The 20,199-nt window shown below is 38.1% G+C and overlaps 1 protein-coding gene across 1 annotated transcript in view; it reads left to right on the plus strand.

The window, feature by feature from the left end:
• Positions 1–20,199, plus strand: part of Prkar2a (protein kinase cAMP-dependent type II regulatory subunit alpha) — a 72,918-nt gene that overhangs the window by 31,068 nt on the left and 21,651 nt on the right. The window contains exons 3-6 of the mRNA XM_046431315.2: positions 3,419–3,471; positions 6,364–6,447; positions 12,370–12,476; positions 16,993–17,146. Coding sequence (XP_046287271.1) covers positions 3,419–3,471; positions 6,364–6,447; positions 12,370–12,476; positions 16,993–17,146 — 398 coding nt within the window. The remainder of the gene's footprint in view (positions 1–3,418; positions 3,472–6,363; positions 6,448–12,369; positions 12,477–16,992; positions 17,147–20,199) is intronic.

A 20,199-nucleotide genomic window follows, 5' to 3' on the forward strand; every position in this document is an offset into this window, starting at 1 on the left:
AAAGTATTAAGGCAGAAAAGGGAGAGTCCTGTGTACAGGACATGCTGGAAGCTACCATCTCTGAAATGTTTAATGTGTTCAGAGAACCATTGAGGAATGGAAAACTAGGATATATTTGGACCAGGAATGCAATTAGTAAGTGTCTTTAAGAAACTGGGATTTAAATTGGGAGTGTATATTAGCTTATCCTCTAGTTATAGATATATGGATTTTTTTTAATAACACAGGACTTCTCAGAGCTCTTTGTTTATTTAGGTTTTTTTTTTTTTTTTTTTTTTTTTAATGTGGTGCTGGAGATTGAACCCAGTGCCTCATGCATGCTAGGCAAGCACTGTACCACTGAGCCACAACCCTGATATATGGAGTCTTTTAGCTATCATACAAATGAATTGAGATTAGGGTCAAGAACTTTTTTTTTTTTTTTCCTTGCCTGGTAACAGATGAGAAATCCCAACAAACCAATAAGGGCCTGTGAATGAAGTGAACAAATTAAGGATATGAGAGGAATGAAGGCCAGAAAGATTCACTACAAAAGACTCAGTACAGTTCAAGAAAACATTACCTTTATGAATTCTGAATAAATAGGAAACTCAATTCAATACTTAAAGATGTCAAAAAGAGCAAAGTTGTTAAGGGCAAAAATCTGTGATGGAAGGCAGCATTGAAGGAAGAACAGTTGTCAAAAGAGCTAAGATAAAGAACAGGACTAAGCTAACAATAACTAGTATTCCTGAAAACCAGAACAAATGAAATAAAAGTAATAACAGTAATAGCTTAAAGAATTAGGGTTTACTGCATCCTGACTGTATGCCAGGCACTTGAATACTTAAATCATTAGGACAGTATTCAGAGGAAAATTGCTTATTTGAACTCCTTTATGCAGAAGAAAGGGTGGAGATTTGCAGTAAATCACCTCTGGTCACACAGCTATTATAGTTAATGAAGCTTTATTAGAAGAAAACTTTCCCAGCCAGGTATGATAGCACAAGCCTGTAACCGCTGCACCAGCCCAGGAGGCCAAGGCAGGAGGATCAGGAGTTCAAAGCAAGGCTCAGCATCTTAGCAAGGCCCTAAGCAACTCAGTGAGACCCATCTCTAAATATTAGAGATTTTAGAATTATTAAAAATTCTATTAAAAATTATTAATAATTATTAAAAAGGACTGGGGATGTGGTTCAGTGGTTAAGCAACCCTGGGTTCAGTCCCTGGTACCAAAAAAAAAAAAAAAAAGAAGAAGAAGAAGAAAACTTTACCCAGCATGTAATGATCTATACTGTAAAGAGGGAAAAGGTTTGGTTTGTTGAATTCTGAGTGACATCAGTGATCACATTGATCACATATCACCTGCTAGCTAGGTTCACAAGAGTTGGCTGTACCAATAGCTTAAGAAAATAGTGAAAGCAGCTTGTAATACACAAAAATACCTTTTGCTTGCAGGAATCAGGAACATTTTGTGACCTTAGGGATCCATTGGAAAGAGAGAGCAAGAGCATCCCTGAGAACCTATTTATTGAGGGGAAGACACTTGAGAAAGTTCCATCCAAATGAGGCAAGGGATTGGGTTTCAGGGGGGTGTAGCCAGTTTCATTGGTGTGACACCCACTCCCAAAGCGGAGGTGCCCAGTCTCACACCTCTGTCGCTCAGAGCTAAGGGTTCATGCTGATTCCTATGTGGCAGCTCTCGACAATCACATCTAGATCATTTTGACAAGACAGTTTTGTTAGTACAAACGCTTTTTTTTTTTTTTTTTGTACTGAGACTGAACCCAGGGGCGCTTAACCACTGAGCCATATCCCTAGCTCCTTTTTTATATTTTATATAGAAATAAGGTCTTGCTGAGTTGCCTAGGGGCCTCGATAAATTGCTGAGGCTGGCTTTGAACTCGAGATCCTCCTGCTTCAGTCTCCCAAGCTGTTGGAATTAGAGCCTTGTATCACCACGCCCTGTGCCCCCCTTTATTTTGGGGGTGTACCAGGGATTGAACTCAGGGGTACTCGACATTCAGCCACATCCCCAGCCCTATTATGTATTTTATTTAGAGACAGGGTTTCATTGAGTTGCTCAGCACCTTGCTTTTGCTGAAGCTGGCTTTGAAGTCTTGATCCTCCTGTCTCAGCCTCCCGGGATTATAGGCATGTGCCATCATGCCCAGCCCCTTTTAAAAAAATTCACTAATAATTCATTGTATATTTGCCAGCAGTAATACCACAGGTAAGATTCTAAAATAATGATTTATATAGGCATCTCTAGTCTTAATCTTTCTTTTTATTCCATATTTGTACTCCTCTCCAATATAAAACATCAGTGTGTTAGTAGAGTTTTAGAATTATTATTCCATTACTAATCACAGTTCTTTTTTAAGGTTGGAATATATTCTTCTGAAGGTGGATGGTTCAATCCCCAGTACTGACAAAAAAAATTTTTTGTGAGACATGATGTCATAGATCTGTACTCCCAGCTTACTCAGAAGGCCAAAGCTGGAGGATTGCTTGAATTCAGGAGTTTTAAAAGTTATACCTGCACATAATTACTCTGAAGTATTTTAATTCATTTTTTGAGTAATTACCTTTGTTTCTCTTGTGTTTATAGTACATATATATTATACTTTATGTTTTTTTTAAGTTTCTGTTTCATAACTTAGCATAGGTAGCACCTTCTTATTTGTACTTGCACTACCATAAGATTTAGCAGGTGATATATTTATCATCTCTTGTTGTGTCCCAGGACAAAACACTCAGGGTCACTCCAGGTGATCTGGGCTACACGAAATAATCACACAGAGACACAGAAATCCTTTTTTCTTTGGGTCCTGTGAAGGCTCCTCTGACCTTAGGGGTAGAGAGAGAGAGAGAGAGAGAGCGAGCGAGCGAGCGAGTGCTCGGCACACGTGCTGAGCCCTTTTATTGGGGAGAAACCGTTCAAATGAGGCAAGGGGTCAAGTTTCAGGGGGTTGAATTTAGCTTGTTGATGTCTGCTGTCAGCAGACTGATATCTAGGGAAGCCTTGCCCATCTCATGAGCTGTGTGGGGATCATGGCAGAACAAGCGAAAAGACCAGAGCGAAGCCTGCCCAAACAGAGGGGCAACGTGGGCTCAGTGCCCATAGTTCACACACAGCCCATGGCTGGCTTTTGCCACATCTCCACATTCTCATCACTCAAGGCTAAGGGGCGCTCGGTTCCTATGTGGCAGCTCCTGACAGTCTCTCTCCTATTTTCTATCATCATTCTCTAGAGAGTTGGGTTTTTAATACCCAAGGGAATACCTAACAGTAGAAGGTACTTAATATATATATTAATTGAAAGAGGGAATTTAAAAGAATCATTAGAACTTTAGAAAACAGTGAATAAAAAGAAATTGTGTACATTTCCTATTTTTCCTAAAGTCATGCATCTCTGTTTCTTCTCTCCAATTTTAGTCTGTGCAGAGACCTATAACCCTGATGAGGAAGAGGAAGATAATGATCCAAGGGTAAGGACTAAAGCAAAAGTTATGTAGAATTATTGTATTTCTCAACTATCTCCTTTCTTTTACATACCAAAATTTAATCATACTGGGGCTGGGGTTGGCTCAGTGGTGGAGCTCTTGCCCTAGTATATGTGAGGCACTGGGTTTGATCCTCAGCACCACATAAAATAAATAAAATAAAGGTATGGTGTCCACCTACAACTAAAAAGATATTTTTTTAAAAAAAATTAATCATACTGATGATTAAAATAAATATAAATTAAAAAGCTCTATAATAAGATGTCATTTTTTATTTTTTTAATTTAAGTTTTATCTTTTTTGGTGCTGGGGATTGAACCCAGGGATACTTTAAACACTCAGCTACATTCTCACTTCTTTTTATTTTGAAATGGGGCCTCACTACTTGCCAAGGCTGGCCCTGAACTTTTGATCCTTCTACCTCAGCCTCCTGAGTTTGTGGGATTACAGGTAATGGTGCCACATGCCTGGCACCATTTTTTATCTAGCAGATTGAAAGCAGCACTGTTTAAGGGTGTGATGAGGAGTACCTAGCTGTAGCTAAATCAGAAATCTTAAACATGATGAAACCAACTGATTCAACTGTTAACCCAAAGGGGAATTTAGCCCTAATAAACAGTTAGATCTTTCCTAAGAATATACAAATGGAGACCATTACAGTGTTGTAATAATGAAAAATGGAAACAAGCTATATGACCTTAAATAAAGGAATACCAGGGATTAAACTATGTTAAATTCAAGTCAACAGAATCTGCAGCCATTGAAAATGATTATATAGGGTAGGATAATGGCATAGAATATATGTTTGTATGAGGTACATTTTAGAATATTTTATAACATAAAAATTTAAATATATTTATCTGTTTATGTATTTGTTTTTATGTATATACAGATAATTAAAGACACTTTAAAGTTTTATCATATATACTTTAAAATGGGTAACCTGTGAAAGATTTTTGAAGTATTCTAATGATAAAATGCTACCATCATGTAATTACAAATTTAGAATAAATTGATAAATTTTAATATCCTGGATACTATAAAATTCTTAATGTTTTTAAAAATTAAGACACATTTTTTCAACTTTAATATTACATATTTAAAATAATGGCATTTCTGTCAGATTAAATGATATACTTTTTTAGAGTGAAGATATTGCTTTGAGGGAACTTGATAGGTATCTCAATTATAATACCAGTGTAAGGTAGTAATTATTTTTTTTTAGTTCAGGAAGCATTCATTATCTATAATAATAATGAAAATAATAGTGTTTTGACCACCTATTATGAATGCAAATTATCGTTTGTTTAATCCTTATGACAGTTAAATCCTTAATTGTTATTTAATCCTTATGACAACTTTAATTTGCAGATACCACTACTCCTGCTAATAATAAATTGTTAATACTTTAGCTTATACAGCCATTGTTTACTTACCATCTTTACTTAGATGTCAATAGACAATTTAACAAGAACTCCTGATTTCCCTTTAAATATTCTTTTCCTCCCCCAGCCTTTCCCTGTTTTCATTTATACCAGCTCCAGTGTTCATTTGCTTTGGCTGAAAACTTGAGAGTCCCCTTCAGTTTACTTCATTTTTTCCCCCACATCCAATTTTTCAGTAAATCCCATGTCTTCAAAGCATATTGTGTACTTCTCAGCACCTCCATGGCTACCACCTTGGTTCAAACCACCACCATCTGGCACTAAGATAGACACTCTGGCTTCCTGGCTTCCATTCTAATCTTTTTTCAGACTTTTCTTCATTTAGCAGCTAGTATGTATCTTTAAAAACAGTCAGATTTCCTCCTCAGTCATTATCCTCAAATCACTCCCATGGTGCTAGAGAAAATTCCAGTTTCTCTATGATTTACCATGACCTCTGATTTGAGCATCTTTCTCTCCCCAACCCCCCAGCCCAGTCTCTTGATTTTTCCCTCTTACTCTGTATCAATCACATCTATCTCCTAGTTATTTTTCGAATTTGATATTCAGTCTCCTATTGTAAAACCTTGGTTTTACTTGCTCTTCCTACAGAGCATGACTTACTCCCTCAGGTTGTACTCATTTCCTTGAGATATGTACACATTGTCACCTGAATGAGGTCTAACCTGTGGCTTCCCCCATCCCCATCCCCTTCACACTTCTTATCTCCCTTGCCTTAATACTCTCTAACATATTTATATACTCATTGAAAGTAAAGGTAGATATTTTTGTCTATGAGTTCACTGCTGTGTGACAAGAGTTAGGATGGTACTTGGCACTGAGTCTGGACTCAGTATTTTTTTTTAATTTTAATATTTATTTTTTAGTTTTCGGCAGACACAACATCTTTCTTTGTATGTGGTGCTGAGGATCGAACCCGGGCTGCACGCATGCCAGGCGAGCGTGCTACCGCTTGAGCCACATCCCCAGCCCTGTACTCAGTATTTTTTGAATGAACAGATTTATAACCCTTTGCTTTATACATGAATACCTTGAGGCTTCTTAGGGATAGTTGACTTGCTGCCAGTCACACAGCCATCAGATAGCTCCAGAGTCATGCTCGTCACCCTTGTATAACATTGCTCCTTCACATTCAGGATATTGCTTGGTATTTGTGTAGAATTAAAATTATAGAAAGCATGCTTTTAGTTTTTCCTACTTTAAAAAATACATACATACATATATATGTTTATGGACACAATGCCTTTATTTTTATGTTGTGCTGAGGATTGAACCCAGTGTATCACATATGCTAGGCAAGCACTCTACCACTGAGCTACAACTCCAATCCCAAATTTTTCCTACTTTTTAAGAGAAAGAGATATATCACTTTTTAAGCAGGTAAGTTTTAAATGGAATAAACCATTTTCCCTGGCTTTATTTGGTTTGACAGGTGATTCATCCTAAAACTGATGAACAGAGATCCAGACTTCAGGAAGCTTGTAAAGATATTCTTCTTTTCAAAAATCTTGATCAGGTAATAATGATTTTAAAAATATTTTTATTATAATTACTTTTTAGTTTTTTTCCTATTAATCATTTAAAGTTTGTAGCATTTTAGTCATAGTTGTATGAAACATGAAATCTTGGATTCATTTTACTTTACAAATATTTTATTGTGTTGACCACTATAATGTGAACATGATTTTTTACATGACTTTTAATATTTTTTCTGATCTGCTTCAACACTTCCTCAAAGATAATGCTGGTAATATGAGGACCATGTGATTTAGTGTTGCCAGAAAATGCTCTAGTCTGCATGATTCTGGCCTGGCTTGGTTTGGAGGGTCTGAATTTATGCTGCAAATGGATTCATTTGTCCAAAGATGCTCTTTTGTAATTTTCTTCACAAGGTAACATGTTAACCCACTAGAATTATGTGATTATTTTTCATACCTCAGATATTGGGCTCCTGCTTCTTGGTGAAGATCTTAGACAAAGAGCACTTCTTGCAAATCATGTATGTCTTAGAATCTGTGGTGTAGCCTGTTCTTCTCTTGGTGGTAGAGATAGAGAACAAGGACTGCCTCCTAAGGATAGGCATCCGAGTGCAGGTGGCCTGTAAACAACAGAAATTTATTTCTTACAGTTCTGGAGACTGGGATGTGTAAAATAAAAATATCAGCAGATTCTGTCTCTGAAAGACCTACTTCAAGGTTTGTGGATGGTCACCTTCTCTCTGTATCCTCACATGGTAGAAAAAAGGAGGGAACTTGCAAGGGTCTTTTTTATAAGAGAATTAATCTCATTCACTAGGAGACCCTACCTCCTTAATACTATTTTGTTGGGAATTAGGTTTGTTTGTTTGTTTGTTTGTTTTTAAAGAGAGAGAGAGAGAGAGAGAATTTTAATATTTTTTTTTTTAGTTTCTGGTGGACACAACATCTTTGTTTGTATGTGGTGCTGAGGATCGAACCCGGGCCGCACGCATGCCAGGCGAGCGCGCTACCGCTTGAGCCACATCCCCGGCCCGGGAATTAGGTTTTAACATGAATTTGAGAAGAACATATATCTTTTGCCTATAGCTATAGGGAATCTTCAGAGTTTCTATTTCCCTACTCTGAAAGCCATATGCTAAAGCTATATTCTTCTTCTTGCTTGAATGAAACTCCTTTATGTGTATGTGCCAGATTTTCTTTCATTCTTCTTATGCTTAAGTGAAACCCCATTATGTATATATCCCATATTTCATTCATCCATTGACTGGCAACTAGGCTGGTTCCATTATTCAGCTACTGTGAATTGTGCTGCTGTAAACATGGGTATGAATGCATTGCTATAGTATGATGACTTTAATTATTTGTGATAAATATGAGAAGTGGTATAGTTAGGTCATGTGGTAGTTCCATTTCTAGTCTTTTGAGAATGTACAAACTGATTTCCATAGTGGTTAAACTAATTTATAATCCCTCCAACAATGTAAAAGTGCTCCTTACCCCCCCCCATTTTCTTCAGTATTGAATACACTTGTCTTAAGTGTGCTTTGAAATTTGACAAATGCATATGCAGGTATTAAGATATAGAACATTACCACCATCCCATGCCTTTTTTAAAAAATATTTTTTTAGTTGTTGATAGACCTTTATTTTACTCATTTACTTATTCATGGTGCTGAGAATCGAACCCAGTGCCTCATACATATCAGGCAAGTGCTCTACCACTGAGCTACAATCCCAGCCCCCATCCCATGCCTCTTCTTTTTTTTTTTTAAGAGAGAGAGAGGGAATTTTTTCATATTTATTTTTTAGTTTTCGGTGGATACAACATCTTTATTTTATTTGTATGTGGTGCTGAGGATTGAACCCAGCGCCCTGCGCATGCCAGGCAAGCACGTTACCGCTTTAGCCATTGACCCCATCCCATGCCTCTTAATGATTATTTCTTATCTCCCTCCTCCAGAGGCAACTACTGTTTTGATTTATTGCCTAATAAACTAGATTGCCTGTTCTAGAATTTTATATAAATGGGATTATATATTTGGGCATGGTGGTGCATGCCTATAATCCCAGCAATTTAAGCTGGGAGAACCACAAGTTCAAGGTGAGCCCCTGTTTCAAAATAAAAAGTAAAAAAGGAAGGGGATGTAACTTGATGGTAGAACACTCTGGGTTTAACCCCAGTATTGAATTTTAAAAGCCTGGGGTAGGGGGGTGCAGTATGTACTCTTTTTCATGAAATTTCTTTTTCATTCAGTACTGGGGATAAAACCCAGATCTTTTTGTATGCTAAGCAAATGCTCTTAACACTAAGCTACATCCCCAACTCTGTATGAAGTTGCATAATATTTCTGTGGTTTATTCATATTCTTGTATATATCAGTAATTCATTTCTTCGGCCTCTTCCTCCTCTTCCTCTAGTTCTCTTCCTCCTCTCTCTTGTTCTCCTTCTCTCTCTCCCTTTTGGTCGCTCTCTCATTCTTCCTCTTGTTTTTTTTTTTTTAATTGAACTCAGGGGTGCCTAACCACTGAGCAACATCCCCAGCTCTGTGTGTATGTATGTGTGTGTGTGTGTGTATTTATATATATTTTATGTATATTTAATTTAGAGACAGTCTTGCTGAGTTGCTTAGGACCTCGCTCAATTACTGGGGCTGGCTTTAAACTCGGTATTCTACTACCTCAATCTCCAGGTGGGCACCACTGTAACCAGCTCCTCCTCCTTTTTTAATTTTTACTTTTTATTTTGAACAAGTTTTAGACTTACAAAAAAAGTTTGAAAAATAGTATATATCTCTATAAGGGAATAAGTCATCGCTTATCCAGTATCTCAACAACATTACCGTCTTACATAGTCATAGTATAGTTATCAAAATCAAGAAATTGGAGCTGGGGTTGTGGCATAGTAATAGAGCACTTGCCTAGCATGTGCAAAAAAACCAAGGAATTGACATCATTACAGTAGTATAAGTTAAAAAATCACCTTGTTCAAATTGGTTTTCTCACTAATTGTGCTCCTTCTCTTTTGTGTGTGTGTGTGTGTGTGGTTCTGGAGATTGAACCAGGGCCTCACCCATGCTAGGTAAGTGCTCTGCTGAGCCATATCTCAGCCCTTTTTATTTTAAGACAGAGTATTACTAAGTTGTCGGGCTGGCCTCAAACTTGTGATCCTCCGTAGCCTCCTATGTAGCTGGAATTACAGTTGTGCACCACTATGCTCAGCCTGACTAATGCATTTCTTCTAAAGGTCTAATCCAGAATACCACATTGCATTTGGTTGTTATTTCTTCTTAGTTTCCTCCAATCTGGGACAGTTTTCATTCCTTCCTTTTTTTTTTTGTATCAGGGTGCTCTACCACTGAGCAACATCCACAGCCATTTTTTTTTTGTTAATCTTTTTTTATTTTGAGACAGGGCCTTGCTGTGTTGCTGCTTAGGCCCTCACTAAGTTGCCAAGTTAGCCTTCGTCAAACTTGTGATCCTCCTGCTTCAGCCTTTTAAGTCACTAGAATTACAGACATGCGCCATCATACCAACTATCCCCAGCCTTTAAAAAAAACATAAAACAGATACAACACTTTTTTATACCTTTATTTTATTTATTCATTTTTATGTGGTACTAAGGCTCGAACCCAGTGCCTTGCACATGCTAGGCAAGCGCTCTACCACTGAGCCACAACCATAGCCCCTATCCCTAGCCCTTTTTAAAAATTTTTTATTTTGTAACTCCGCATCATTTACAAGAATGGGAAGTTATGTTTCATATATGGGTAATATGTTGAAATATAGTCTACTATCATGAATAACTAAAAAGGACAAATAAAAAGTTTTTTTAAATAAAATAAAAACTTTTTATTTTGAGACAATGTCTCACTGAGTTGTCCAGGCAGGCTACCATTGAACTTGCAATCCTTTTGTCTTGGCCTTCCAAGTAACTGGGGTTGTAGGTACACCACCATGCCTGGCTTGTTTTGTTTTTCAGTCTTGAATCACATATTGCAATTGGTTGTTGTAGTATCATTTTACTCCCTCTAACCTAGAATGCTCCCCTGCCCCCCTGTATTCCCATATCTTATGACACTGATTTTTTTGAAGAGTCTAGACTAGAAGAAGAAAAGTTAGAAGCAGCTTCTAAGAGATAACCCATAAGCCAGGTATAGATGTATGTTTAATCTGTATTATACATGAAAATTTATATTTATGACAGTATTTTTTCTGCTTTTTTTTTAAACTTGCCAGTATTTAAATAGGAGATTTCAAGCAACACTAGACCCACATTCCACATGAATGTATGAGTATTAAGCCATCTTTTTAGTATTTTCAGCTTTTTATGGTATTCAGCACATGAAACGTGCTAGGCGAGTGTTCTACTGCTGAGCCACAACCCCAGCCCCCTCTTCCTTCCTTCCTTTCCTTTCCTTTCCTTTCCTTTCCTTTCCTTTCCCCTTCCTTCCTTCCTTCCTTCCTTCCTTCCTTCCTTTCTTCCTAAAGATGCCTTTTGGTCATATTATTTTAGGTAGCACAGTCACTCTGACAGAAGATTAAATAACATGGAATTATTCAGCAATAAAAATTATTTCTTTGCCAGGTCCTCAATCTACATTGCCCCATAAATAAAGTCTCTTTGAGTTGAAGCTAGTATTTAGTGTCCCCTAACAATCACTGGTCTCCCTGTCTGACAGAGGAATGCTGGCCCAAAATTGAGACTACTATTTTGTTAGGTCGGTCTTTCTTCCTTCCCTCCCTCCTTCTCTCCCTCCCTCCTTCCTTCCATTCTTCTTTTAATATTTTTTTTTTTAGTTGTTGATGGACTTTTATTTATTTATATGTGGTGCTGAGAATTGAACCCAGTGCCTCACACATGCTAGGCAAGTGTTCTACCACTGAGCCATGACCCCAGCACTCTTTTTTTTTTTTTTTTTTAACATTTTTTTAGTTGTAGTTGGACACAATACCTTTATTTAATTTATTTATTTCTATGTGGTGCTGAGGATTGAACCCAGCATCTCGCACGTGTTAGGCGAGTGTTCTACTGCTGAGCCACAACCCCAGACCCTCTTCCTTCCTTCCTTTCCTTTCTTCCTTCCTTCCTTCCTTCCTTTCCTTTCTTTCTTCCTTTCTTCCCTCCCTCGCTCCCTCCCTCCCTTTCTTTCTTTCTTTCTTTCCTTTTTTTTGTAGGGCTGGGGGTCAAATCCAGGACCTCAGGCATGCTACCACTGAATTAAATCATAGCAAAAGCTCTCTTGCTATGATGTAATAGTATTTTTTATTACACTTATTAGTATAGTTATCTTCTTGTGGCAGGTAATATTGGTAAGTAATTACATATTATGGATAAATGAAGCAATAATCCCATTTATTAAGTACTTGTTGTATGGTAAATACTTCCCCCAGATTTTTCTCCTTTAATTGTAAAAATTGATGATCTAGCAACTTTATTATTTTGAAATTTTATGAATGAAGAACCTGAAGTTCAGAGAGACTAATGGTGTGCTGGACTACTCAGAGGCAGTGTACTACTCCACAAAATAACCTCCAAGGCTATCACAGCTCTTTAGATTTGATGATTCTGTTAATGTCAATACCTGTAAGAAGGTGGCAGTACGTGGCTTTATACATGATATACTGGAGCCATGAAGGCAGGTGAGTCATGTAGCTACAACTGGGATAACGGGGACCATGATCTACATAATCTATTTTTGTATAAGTTGTAGAAAGCTTTTTCAAAACAGTACTCCTCAGAAAAGTTGGTAATTGTGCTACCTACTGAGGTACCTGGAGTTACAAAGCTGAATAATCCTAGAATAATAGTTGTTTGCAAAAGTTCTTAGAGTTCTGCATAACTTTGGGGAATAGACTCTTTGGGAACTTCTGTTATATAGAAGATAAATTGAGATAGCTGTGGCCATTATATTTTTTAGCAAATGTAAAAGCCACTTTTTCTCTTTGTATGTACCCTGTAGGAACAGCTTTCTGAAGTACTCGATGCCATGTTTGAAAGGATAGTCAAAGTTGATGAACATGTCATTGACCAAGGAGATGATGGAGACAACTTTTATGTCATAGAAAGGTAGGAGATAGAGCTTTGCAATTGTATTGCCAGACTTAGGTGGGTTTATGACTCGGGGAACATACTTTACTCTGTGCTGTGTCCATGCAGAGAGGCTTAGCAGCGGGTGAGCAAGCTTCCCAAAGCCTTATGAAGGGTCACAGCCTGCCCCTCTCCATTGCTGTCTTGAGTCCTCAGAGCAACCTATATGTGGGGAACAACCATTTATAGTACGGAGTTTGACAAAGAATGCCTGATGTGCTTTATTATGTATATATCATTAGTCAGTGTTAAGATAAATTGATTTCCTTAAAGAATAGCCAGGATGCTATATTATCATTTGGATCTCTGAATTTCAACCTGATTTTACACATGAATACACTACCTTGACCTCCATTCCTCTAGCCCATTTTGGCTTTGTTCTAAAGGAATAGAGGTAAGCTATACTGTGAAAAATTAAATATCTGAATTTGATCCACCCACCTTATTGTGTCTTATTAGCCTCTTGAGTTGACAGTATTCTCTTGTAGTGCGGTAGGGTTCCTTCTGACTTCCTCTCAGTCCTGAAAGGAGCACCTTCACCAGAGTCTAAGTTAATAAGATGCTCTTTCACCCAATATCATCTGTTAATCTTTTGGAAAAAAAATGTTTGAAGTAATTTCAGAGTTACAGAAAGCTTGTACAAATAGTATAGAAAATTCTTATAAATACGGGTCCCCCAAGTTAATGTTCTACCATATTTGCTTTATCAGATTGTTGAGAGTAAGGTGCAGATATCACGAATGCTCTTTATCTCCAAGTACTTCAATTTGCATTTCCTTAAAATGACATTTTCTTATGCACAGAATAGTTAAAACACTCATAATTGTATACTACTGCATCGAATTGTTTAATGTACAGATTTTATTCTAAATTTCCAATTATTTCCCTGATTATTGAGTCCATTTTCTTGTTTGTTCATTTTTTTTTTTTTTGGCTTTTTTGATTTCCATCAAGTACCTGTGGTACATTCTTCTCAAACCTTTGCTTGTTCAGGTTTTTGAACAGAAAATGCTCTCACTTCCTATTGGCTCTTGATTCCTGTGATTATTATAGTTAAAAGGAAATGTTTTTACTTAAACAGTAAAGATAATATATCTTTTCAAAGAAAAGACCTTTTACCTGTTATGCTTAATCCTTCCTATATAGAAATGCTGATAGTAATGAAAGAATAATTTTTAGTTATCTCCGTGTCCAGAAGTCACCTTACACCTTCTGTGTATTTCCCACCAAAATAGATTTCCCAGCAGGCTTTTACAATCTGAAAAATAAGTACCCATCTGCAGGCATCCACAGCTTAAAGTCTGAAATGCCTATTGACAAAGGAAATGATTCATTATACATTTAAATGGGATTTGATGATTCTGTTAATGTCAACACCTGTAGGAATCCTTTATATGTAGTGAAAGTGGAAGATTATCATTCAAGTAAAAAGATACAGTTCTGATCTCAAAAAGCTTATTCTAGTTAGGGAGACAGACCCTTAAATAGATGATTATTATGTAATATGGTGGTAAAATGGTGATAAAATGTGTCCCATTATTTAGAGAAGTATTTGGAGATATCAGGAGATGCCCTCTACAGTGCTTCTGTCTGAATTGGTTTGTCTTCCCTGAAGTTAAGTTTCTAGTGTCTTTTAGAAGAGAGACTAAAAACACTTCATTGAAGTTATTCTTAATTTCATGTTTCTCATTTATGACCTTATAACTTGCCTTGTATACCAAGCCTACTATATGTCAGGTTCTCTGTTGAGTACATTTGGTACCATATAATTGATTGAGTGGCTTGGTTTTATTCTCTGCTTTGCATTTAATAAGTGATATTTATTTTTAAAAAGTGATATCTTTTTATAGACAATTTTTTGTTTTGTTTTATGGTACTAGGTGTTGAACCCAGAAGTACTTTATCACTCACCTATATCCCCAGTCCTTTTCATTTTTTATTTTAAGGCAGGTTGAACCCAGAAGTACTTTATCACTCACCTATATCCCCAGTCCTTTTTATTTTTTATTTTAAGGCAGGGTCTCACTAAGTTTCTTAGAGCCCCACTGAATTGCAGAAGCTGTCCTCAAACTTGTGATCCTTCTGCCTCAGCCTCCTGAGCTTCTGGAATTATAGGTGTACACCATTACAGTTTTTTAAAATAAATGAAATGAAAATAGTCTAGAAGTAATTTAGCAATAATCTCATTGTTAGAATGTATCCTTCCATTGTTTATTCCATGCTTTACTGTAGAGATCAGATGCCTGAACCAAAACTGGGTTCAGACAGTAAAGACTGTTGATGCTACATATCCACTAAAAGAGTATAAAAGTCTTATTATTCATATAACAAGGCTTTTTGAGGAGAGCAGGGTAGGTTCCTAAGCAGGACCCAAAATGCCTTGTATACCAGGCCTACTATAGGTCAGGTTCTATAGGGAGAGGTGACTTCCTTGGGATTTTATGGTTGTTACAAAGTAGGGATAGGGTTAGGGTACTTTTTCACATAAGATGGCATATTGTTTGAGCTCCCCATCAGTACCAGTGGAGGGAGCACACAGGTACTTTTATCACCTTGCCCAGATGTGGGACGGAAGAGAAAAGGGTGAATGATAGAGTTTGAAACTATCAAAAACTAAGTATCAAAATTGGAGTCTTTAGCCGGGTGCAGTGGTACACGCCTGTAATCCCAGTAACTCAGGATGCTGAAACAGGGAGGATTGTGAGTTCAAAGCCAGCCTCAGCAATGGCAAGGTACTAAGCAACTCAGTGAGACCCTGTCTCTAAATAAATACAAAATAGGGCTGGAGATGTGATTCAGTGGTTGAGTGTCCTTGAATTCAATCCCCAGTACCCAAAAACAAACAAACAAAAAATGGAGTCTCTATTACATTAACACATTTTTACATTAGGTCATACATTATGTAATCTAATCTTTAAAGTCTATTTTAAGCATTTTATGGAATGTATTATTATCCTATCCTGAAGAATAAGGATAAGAAGGATGTCTACACTCACCGCTTCCAGTCAGTGTTGCACCAGAGGTCCTAACCGGTGCAAAAAGCAAAGTAAAGTGTCGCGTTGCTTATGACGAAAACACTCAGGGTCACTCCAGGGGAACTGGGCTGCACGAAATAACCACACAAGAGACAGAAATACCTTTATCTTTGTGGGTACTGTGACAGCTCCTCTGACCTTAAGGGTCCTCAGAAAGAGAGAGAGCATGTGCTGACCCCTTTTATTGAGGAGAAGCCATTCAAAAGAGGCAAGGGGTTAAGTTTCAAGGGGCTGAGTCTAGTTTCATGATATCTGCTGTCAACAGGTTGAAGGCCACACCCAAGGGCAGAGTAAGAGAAGGGGATATATAAAGGGCGTTTCCTTGGAGCATTCTATCCCAAACAGGGCAAGGGGTAATACCATGGGGCTGCAGGAAGGCACGCTTACGCACGAAGACACATTTGGTTGCATTATTTCTACCTCAAGATCGGGGCTACCGTCTTCAGCAACTTAAGAGTAGCCAGATCATGGGAGGATGACCAACAGTGCCTCAACCGATCAGGAGGGGAAAACGCTGGTCACATGACGTGAAAGCCTCCCACAATAAAGGAAGAAAGGAAAGACATATAGATGGAAAGAATGAAGTAAAATGTGTTTCACTCAGCTTTTTCCACTGCTGCAACTGAAAGACCCAACAGAACAACTGTAGAGGAGGAAGGGTTTATTTTGAGGCTTGTGGTTTCAGAGGTCTCAGTCCATAAGTGGCTGGCTCCATTCCTCTGGGCTCAAGGTGAGGTAGGACATTATGGCAGAAGAGTGTGGCAGAGGGAAGCAGCTCACATGGTGATCAGGAAGCAGAGAGAATTCTCCACTTGCCAGGTACAAAAATATACCCCAAAGCCATGCCTCCTCCAGCCATACCCTACCATTTTAGTTATCAATCAGTTAATCCCAATCAGGGGATTAATTCACTGATTGGGTTAGGGCTAAGACTCTTTGGGGTGGGGGTGGGGTTACCAGGGATTGAACTCAGGGGCACTTGACCACTGAGTCACATCCCCAGTCCTATTTTTTTTTGTATTTTATTTAGAAACTAGGTCTCACTGAATTGCTTGGCACCTTGCTTTTGCTGAGTCTAGCTTTGAACTTTCGATCCTCCTGCCTCAGCCTCCTGAGCCACTGGGATTACAGTTGTTTGTCACCACACCAGGGGGATTGCAAACCAATCATTTCTCCTCTGAACCTTCTTGCATTGTCTTACACTTGAGCTTTTGGAGGACACCTCAAATCCAAACCATAACAACATGCAAGTAGCATGATCTATCATGAGAAATCCTAAGAGTACCACCTAAAATAGGTACTAGTGTTTAGCAGGATTACAGGATACAGTCAAAATGAAAGATCTGTTGCAATTTATACACCAACAAAATTATGTTGGAAATCCCCTATTGATGTTTTATATTATATGTAAATTCATAATCAGAAGTAATTAATTAAATTGTTTTTTGTCATTCTTCCAGGGGAACTTACGACATTTTAGTGACAAAAGATAATCAAACACGTTCTGTTGGTCAGTATGATAACCGTGGCAGTTTTGGAGAACTAGCTCTGATGTACAACACCCCGAGAGCTGCTACCATTGTTGCCACCTCAGAAGGCTCCCTTTGGGGATTGGTGCGTGAGTGAAATGGTTCCCATTGCATGGCATAGTATTTCTTTTGAGCTTCTTTTATTGCCAGCTATCTGAAAGACATAATGAAAGGTTTCATGAAAGTGTGTTTTTCTAAGGTGATTTATCAACAAACCAGTTACTCCAAGTCACAGAGACACGACTACATCTTATGACCCCATAGTAGTATATTGCTCTTGTTATATTTTGTTTGTTTTTAATCAGACAAGTAGAGAGAGAAGATAATTCTCCATACAAGAAGCAGCCAAGCATGGTGGCTCACGTCTGTAATCCCAGCAGCTTGGGAGGCTGAGGCAGAAGGATCATGAGTTCAAAGCCAGCCTCAGCAACTTAGGCATTAAGCAACTCAGTGAGAACCCTGTTTGTTAATAAAGTATAAGAAAAGGGGGCTGGGGCTGGGACTCATTGGTAACACACTTGCCTGGCATGTGTGAGGTACTGGATTTGATTCTCAGCACCGCATATAAATAAATAAAATAAAGGTTTATCAACAACTAAGAAAAAAATATATATATATATTTCGTTCATATATATATATATATATATATATATATATATATATATATATATATATATATATATGAATGAAAGGGCTGAGGATGTTGCTCAGTGGTTAAGTGCCCCAGTATCACCTCCCCCCAGGAAAAAAAAAATGCCAGGTACGGTGGTGCATGCATACCTATAATCCCAGCAGCTTGGGATAATGAGGCAGGAGGATTGCAAGTTCAAAGCCAGCCTCAGCAAAAGCAAGGTACTAAGCAACTCCGTGAGACCCTCTCTCTAAATAAAATACAAAACAGGAATGGGGATGTGACTCATTGGTTGAGTGCCCCTGAGTTCTATCCCAGGACCAAAATAAAAAAAAGAAGCAGCAGCAGCAGTAGTAGCTTAGAAAAACAAATGCCATAAAAGGCTTTGTCAGTAGCATTTTCTATCTCCACATGTCCCAGGACCAACTTTTCTTTATGTTTAGCCATTCACTTGTTCCTTGGTCCATGACAATATCCATAGACTTGGATCACTAGAAAGGCTGATGGCCATGTTCTAGAAAAGAGAGCTTTTCCAGAATGTTTTACTCTTAACACTATTGTGATACCTGTCTTCCATTGTACATGACCCTTTTTAAATACTTTTTTTTTTTTTTTTTTTTTTTTTGAATTTTTTAATATTTATTTTTTAGGTCTCGGCGGACACAACATCTTTGTTTGTATGTGGTGCTGAGGATCGAACCCGGGCCGCACGCATGCCAGGCGAGCGCGCTACCGCTTGAGCCACATCCCCAGCCCTTAAATACTTTTTTTAACATATTTCTTTTAATTGTCAATGGAACTTTATTTTTATTTATTTATATGTGGTGCTGAGAATCGAACCCAGTGCCTCACACATGCCCGGCAGCACTCTACCACTAAGCCACAACCCCAGCCCCTTATTTTTTATTTGTAGGTGGACACACAATATCTTTTTTTTTTAATATTTATTTTTTAGTTTTAGGTGGACACAATATCTTTATTTTACATTTATGTGGTGTTGAGGATCGAACCCAGTGCCCCATGCATTCTAGGCAAGCATGCTACCACTGAGCTACAACCCCAGCCCATACAACATCATTTTTTATGTGGTGCTAAGGATCAAACCTGGTGCCTCATGCATGCTAGGAGAGCACTCTACCACTGAGCCACAAACCCAGCCCTGAGATCACATTTTAAAGAAATGAAAGAGCATTTTATTGTGATATTCTGATGTTAAATTAAGAGTGTTGCTGAAGGGTCATGCTGGCACACTTTTATAATCCCAGCAACTTGGGAGGCTGAGACAGGAGGATCACTAGTTCAAAGCCAGCCTCAGCAATAGCAAGGCACTAAGTACAACTCAGTGAGACACTGTCTCTAAATAAAATACAAAATAGGGCTGGGGATGTGGCTCAGTGGTCGAGTGCCCCTGAATTCAATCCCCAGTACCCCACCACCAAAAAAAAGAATATTGCCAAGATGGGCCTGGTGGTGGTGCATGACTATAATCCCAGTGGGTTGGGAAGCCGAGGCAGGAGGCCGGCCTCAGCAACTTAGTGAGACCCTCAGCTACTTAACAAGACCCTGTCTCAAAACTAAAAATAAAAAGGACTGGTGTATGTAGGTCAGTGGTAAAGTGCCTCTGGATTTAATCCCCAGTAACAAAAAAGAAGAAAAGGAAAAAAAGAATAGATCACATACTTGGGGACCCAGTGATTTAAAAACACTCAAATATGGAAGAATAATAAATAGTAGGGGGCGGAGAATGAACTCAGTTTTTAAATGCATCTACTGGCTCAGACTAAGAGGGAATAATTGTTCCATTCCATTCCTTCCTTCTTAAAATGAAAACAAACAAACAAACAAAAAAAAACCAATCAACCAACCAACCAACCAACCAACAACAACAACAAAAAAAACCCAAACAAACCTCTGGACATAGGAAGGCCCTGAAAGGTAGAAAGAAGAAGGCATTCTCACTAGGGATCTTAGAACTTGAGGAAGGATGTAACAGTGAGTTCCCTAGATTTCTGTATATTTCCATATAACTAAGGTAGGCTGCTAAGAAAGCCTACAATCCAGATCTGTCAACAGGTGCAACAGAAATAGCCCCATGAAAACCTGGCACTCTCTAGCCAAAGAATCAGGAAGAGGGTGGCCAGCAGAACAGAAAACTCTTTTTGATAATAGCACCCTTACTCCTTCAAATACCAAAAAAAAAAAAAAAAAAAAAAAAAAAAACCAAAAAACTGATATGTCTCCCCATGATACACTGAGCCAAGGAGGAAGTTGGACTACTAGTCATACCCAATTGCAAAGAGGCAAAATGAAGGGGTGCATATTATTACTAGTTGGTACTTTGCTTTCTCTGCCAGGGTAGTGTCAACAGGTCCCACTTGGGAGCTAAACATGTACCCCCACCTGTACATGTATGGTATACCTAAACAGGGTGAATGGCTACAAAAGAAATTATATAATATCATATCCAAAATATCTAAAGTATACTTGAAAATCACTTGTCATACCAA

Source organism: Marmota monax, unplaced genomic scaffold (genome assembly GCF_021218885.2).
Source record: "Marmota monax isolate L192 unplaced genomic scaffold, Marmota_monax_Labrador192_F-V1.1 WCK01_AAM20220418_F8-fsc00022, whole genome shotgun sequence".
Classification (NCBI taxonomy): Eukaryota; Metazoa; Chordata; class Mammalia; order Rodentia; family Sciuridae; genus Marmota; species Marmota monax.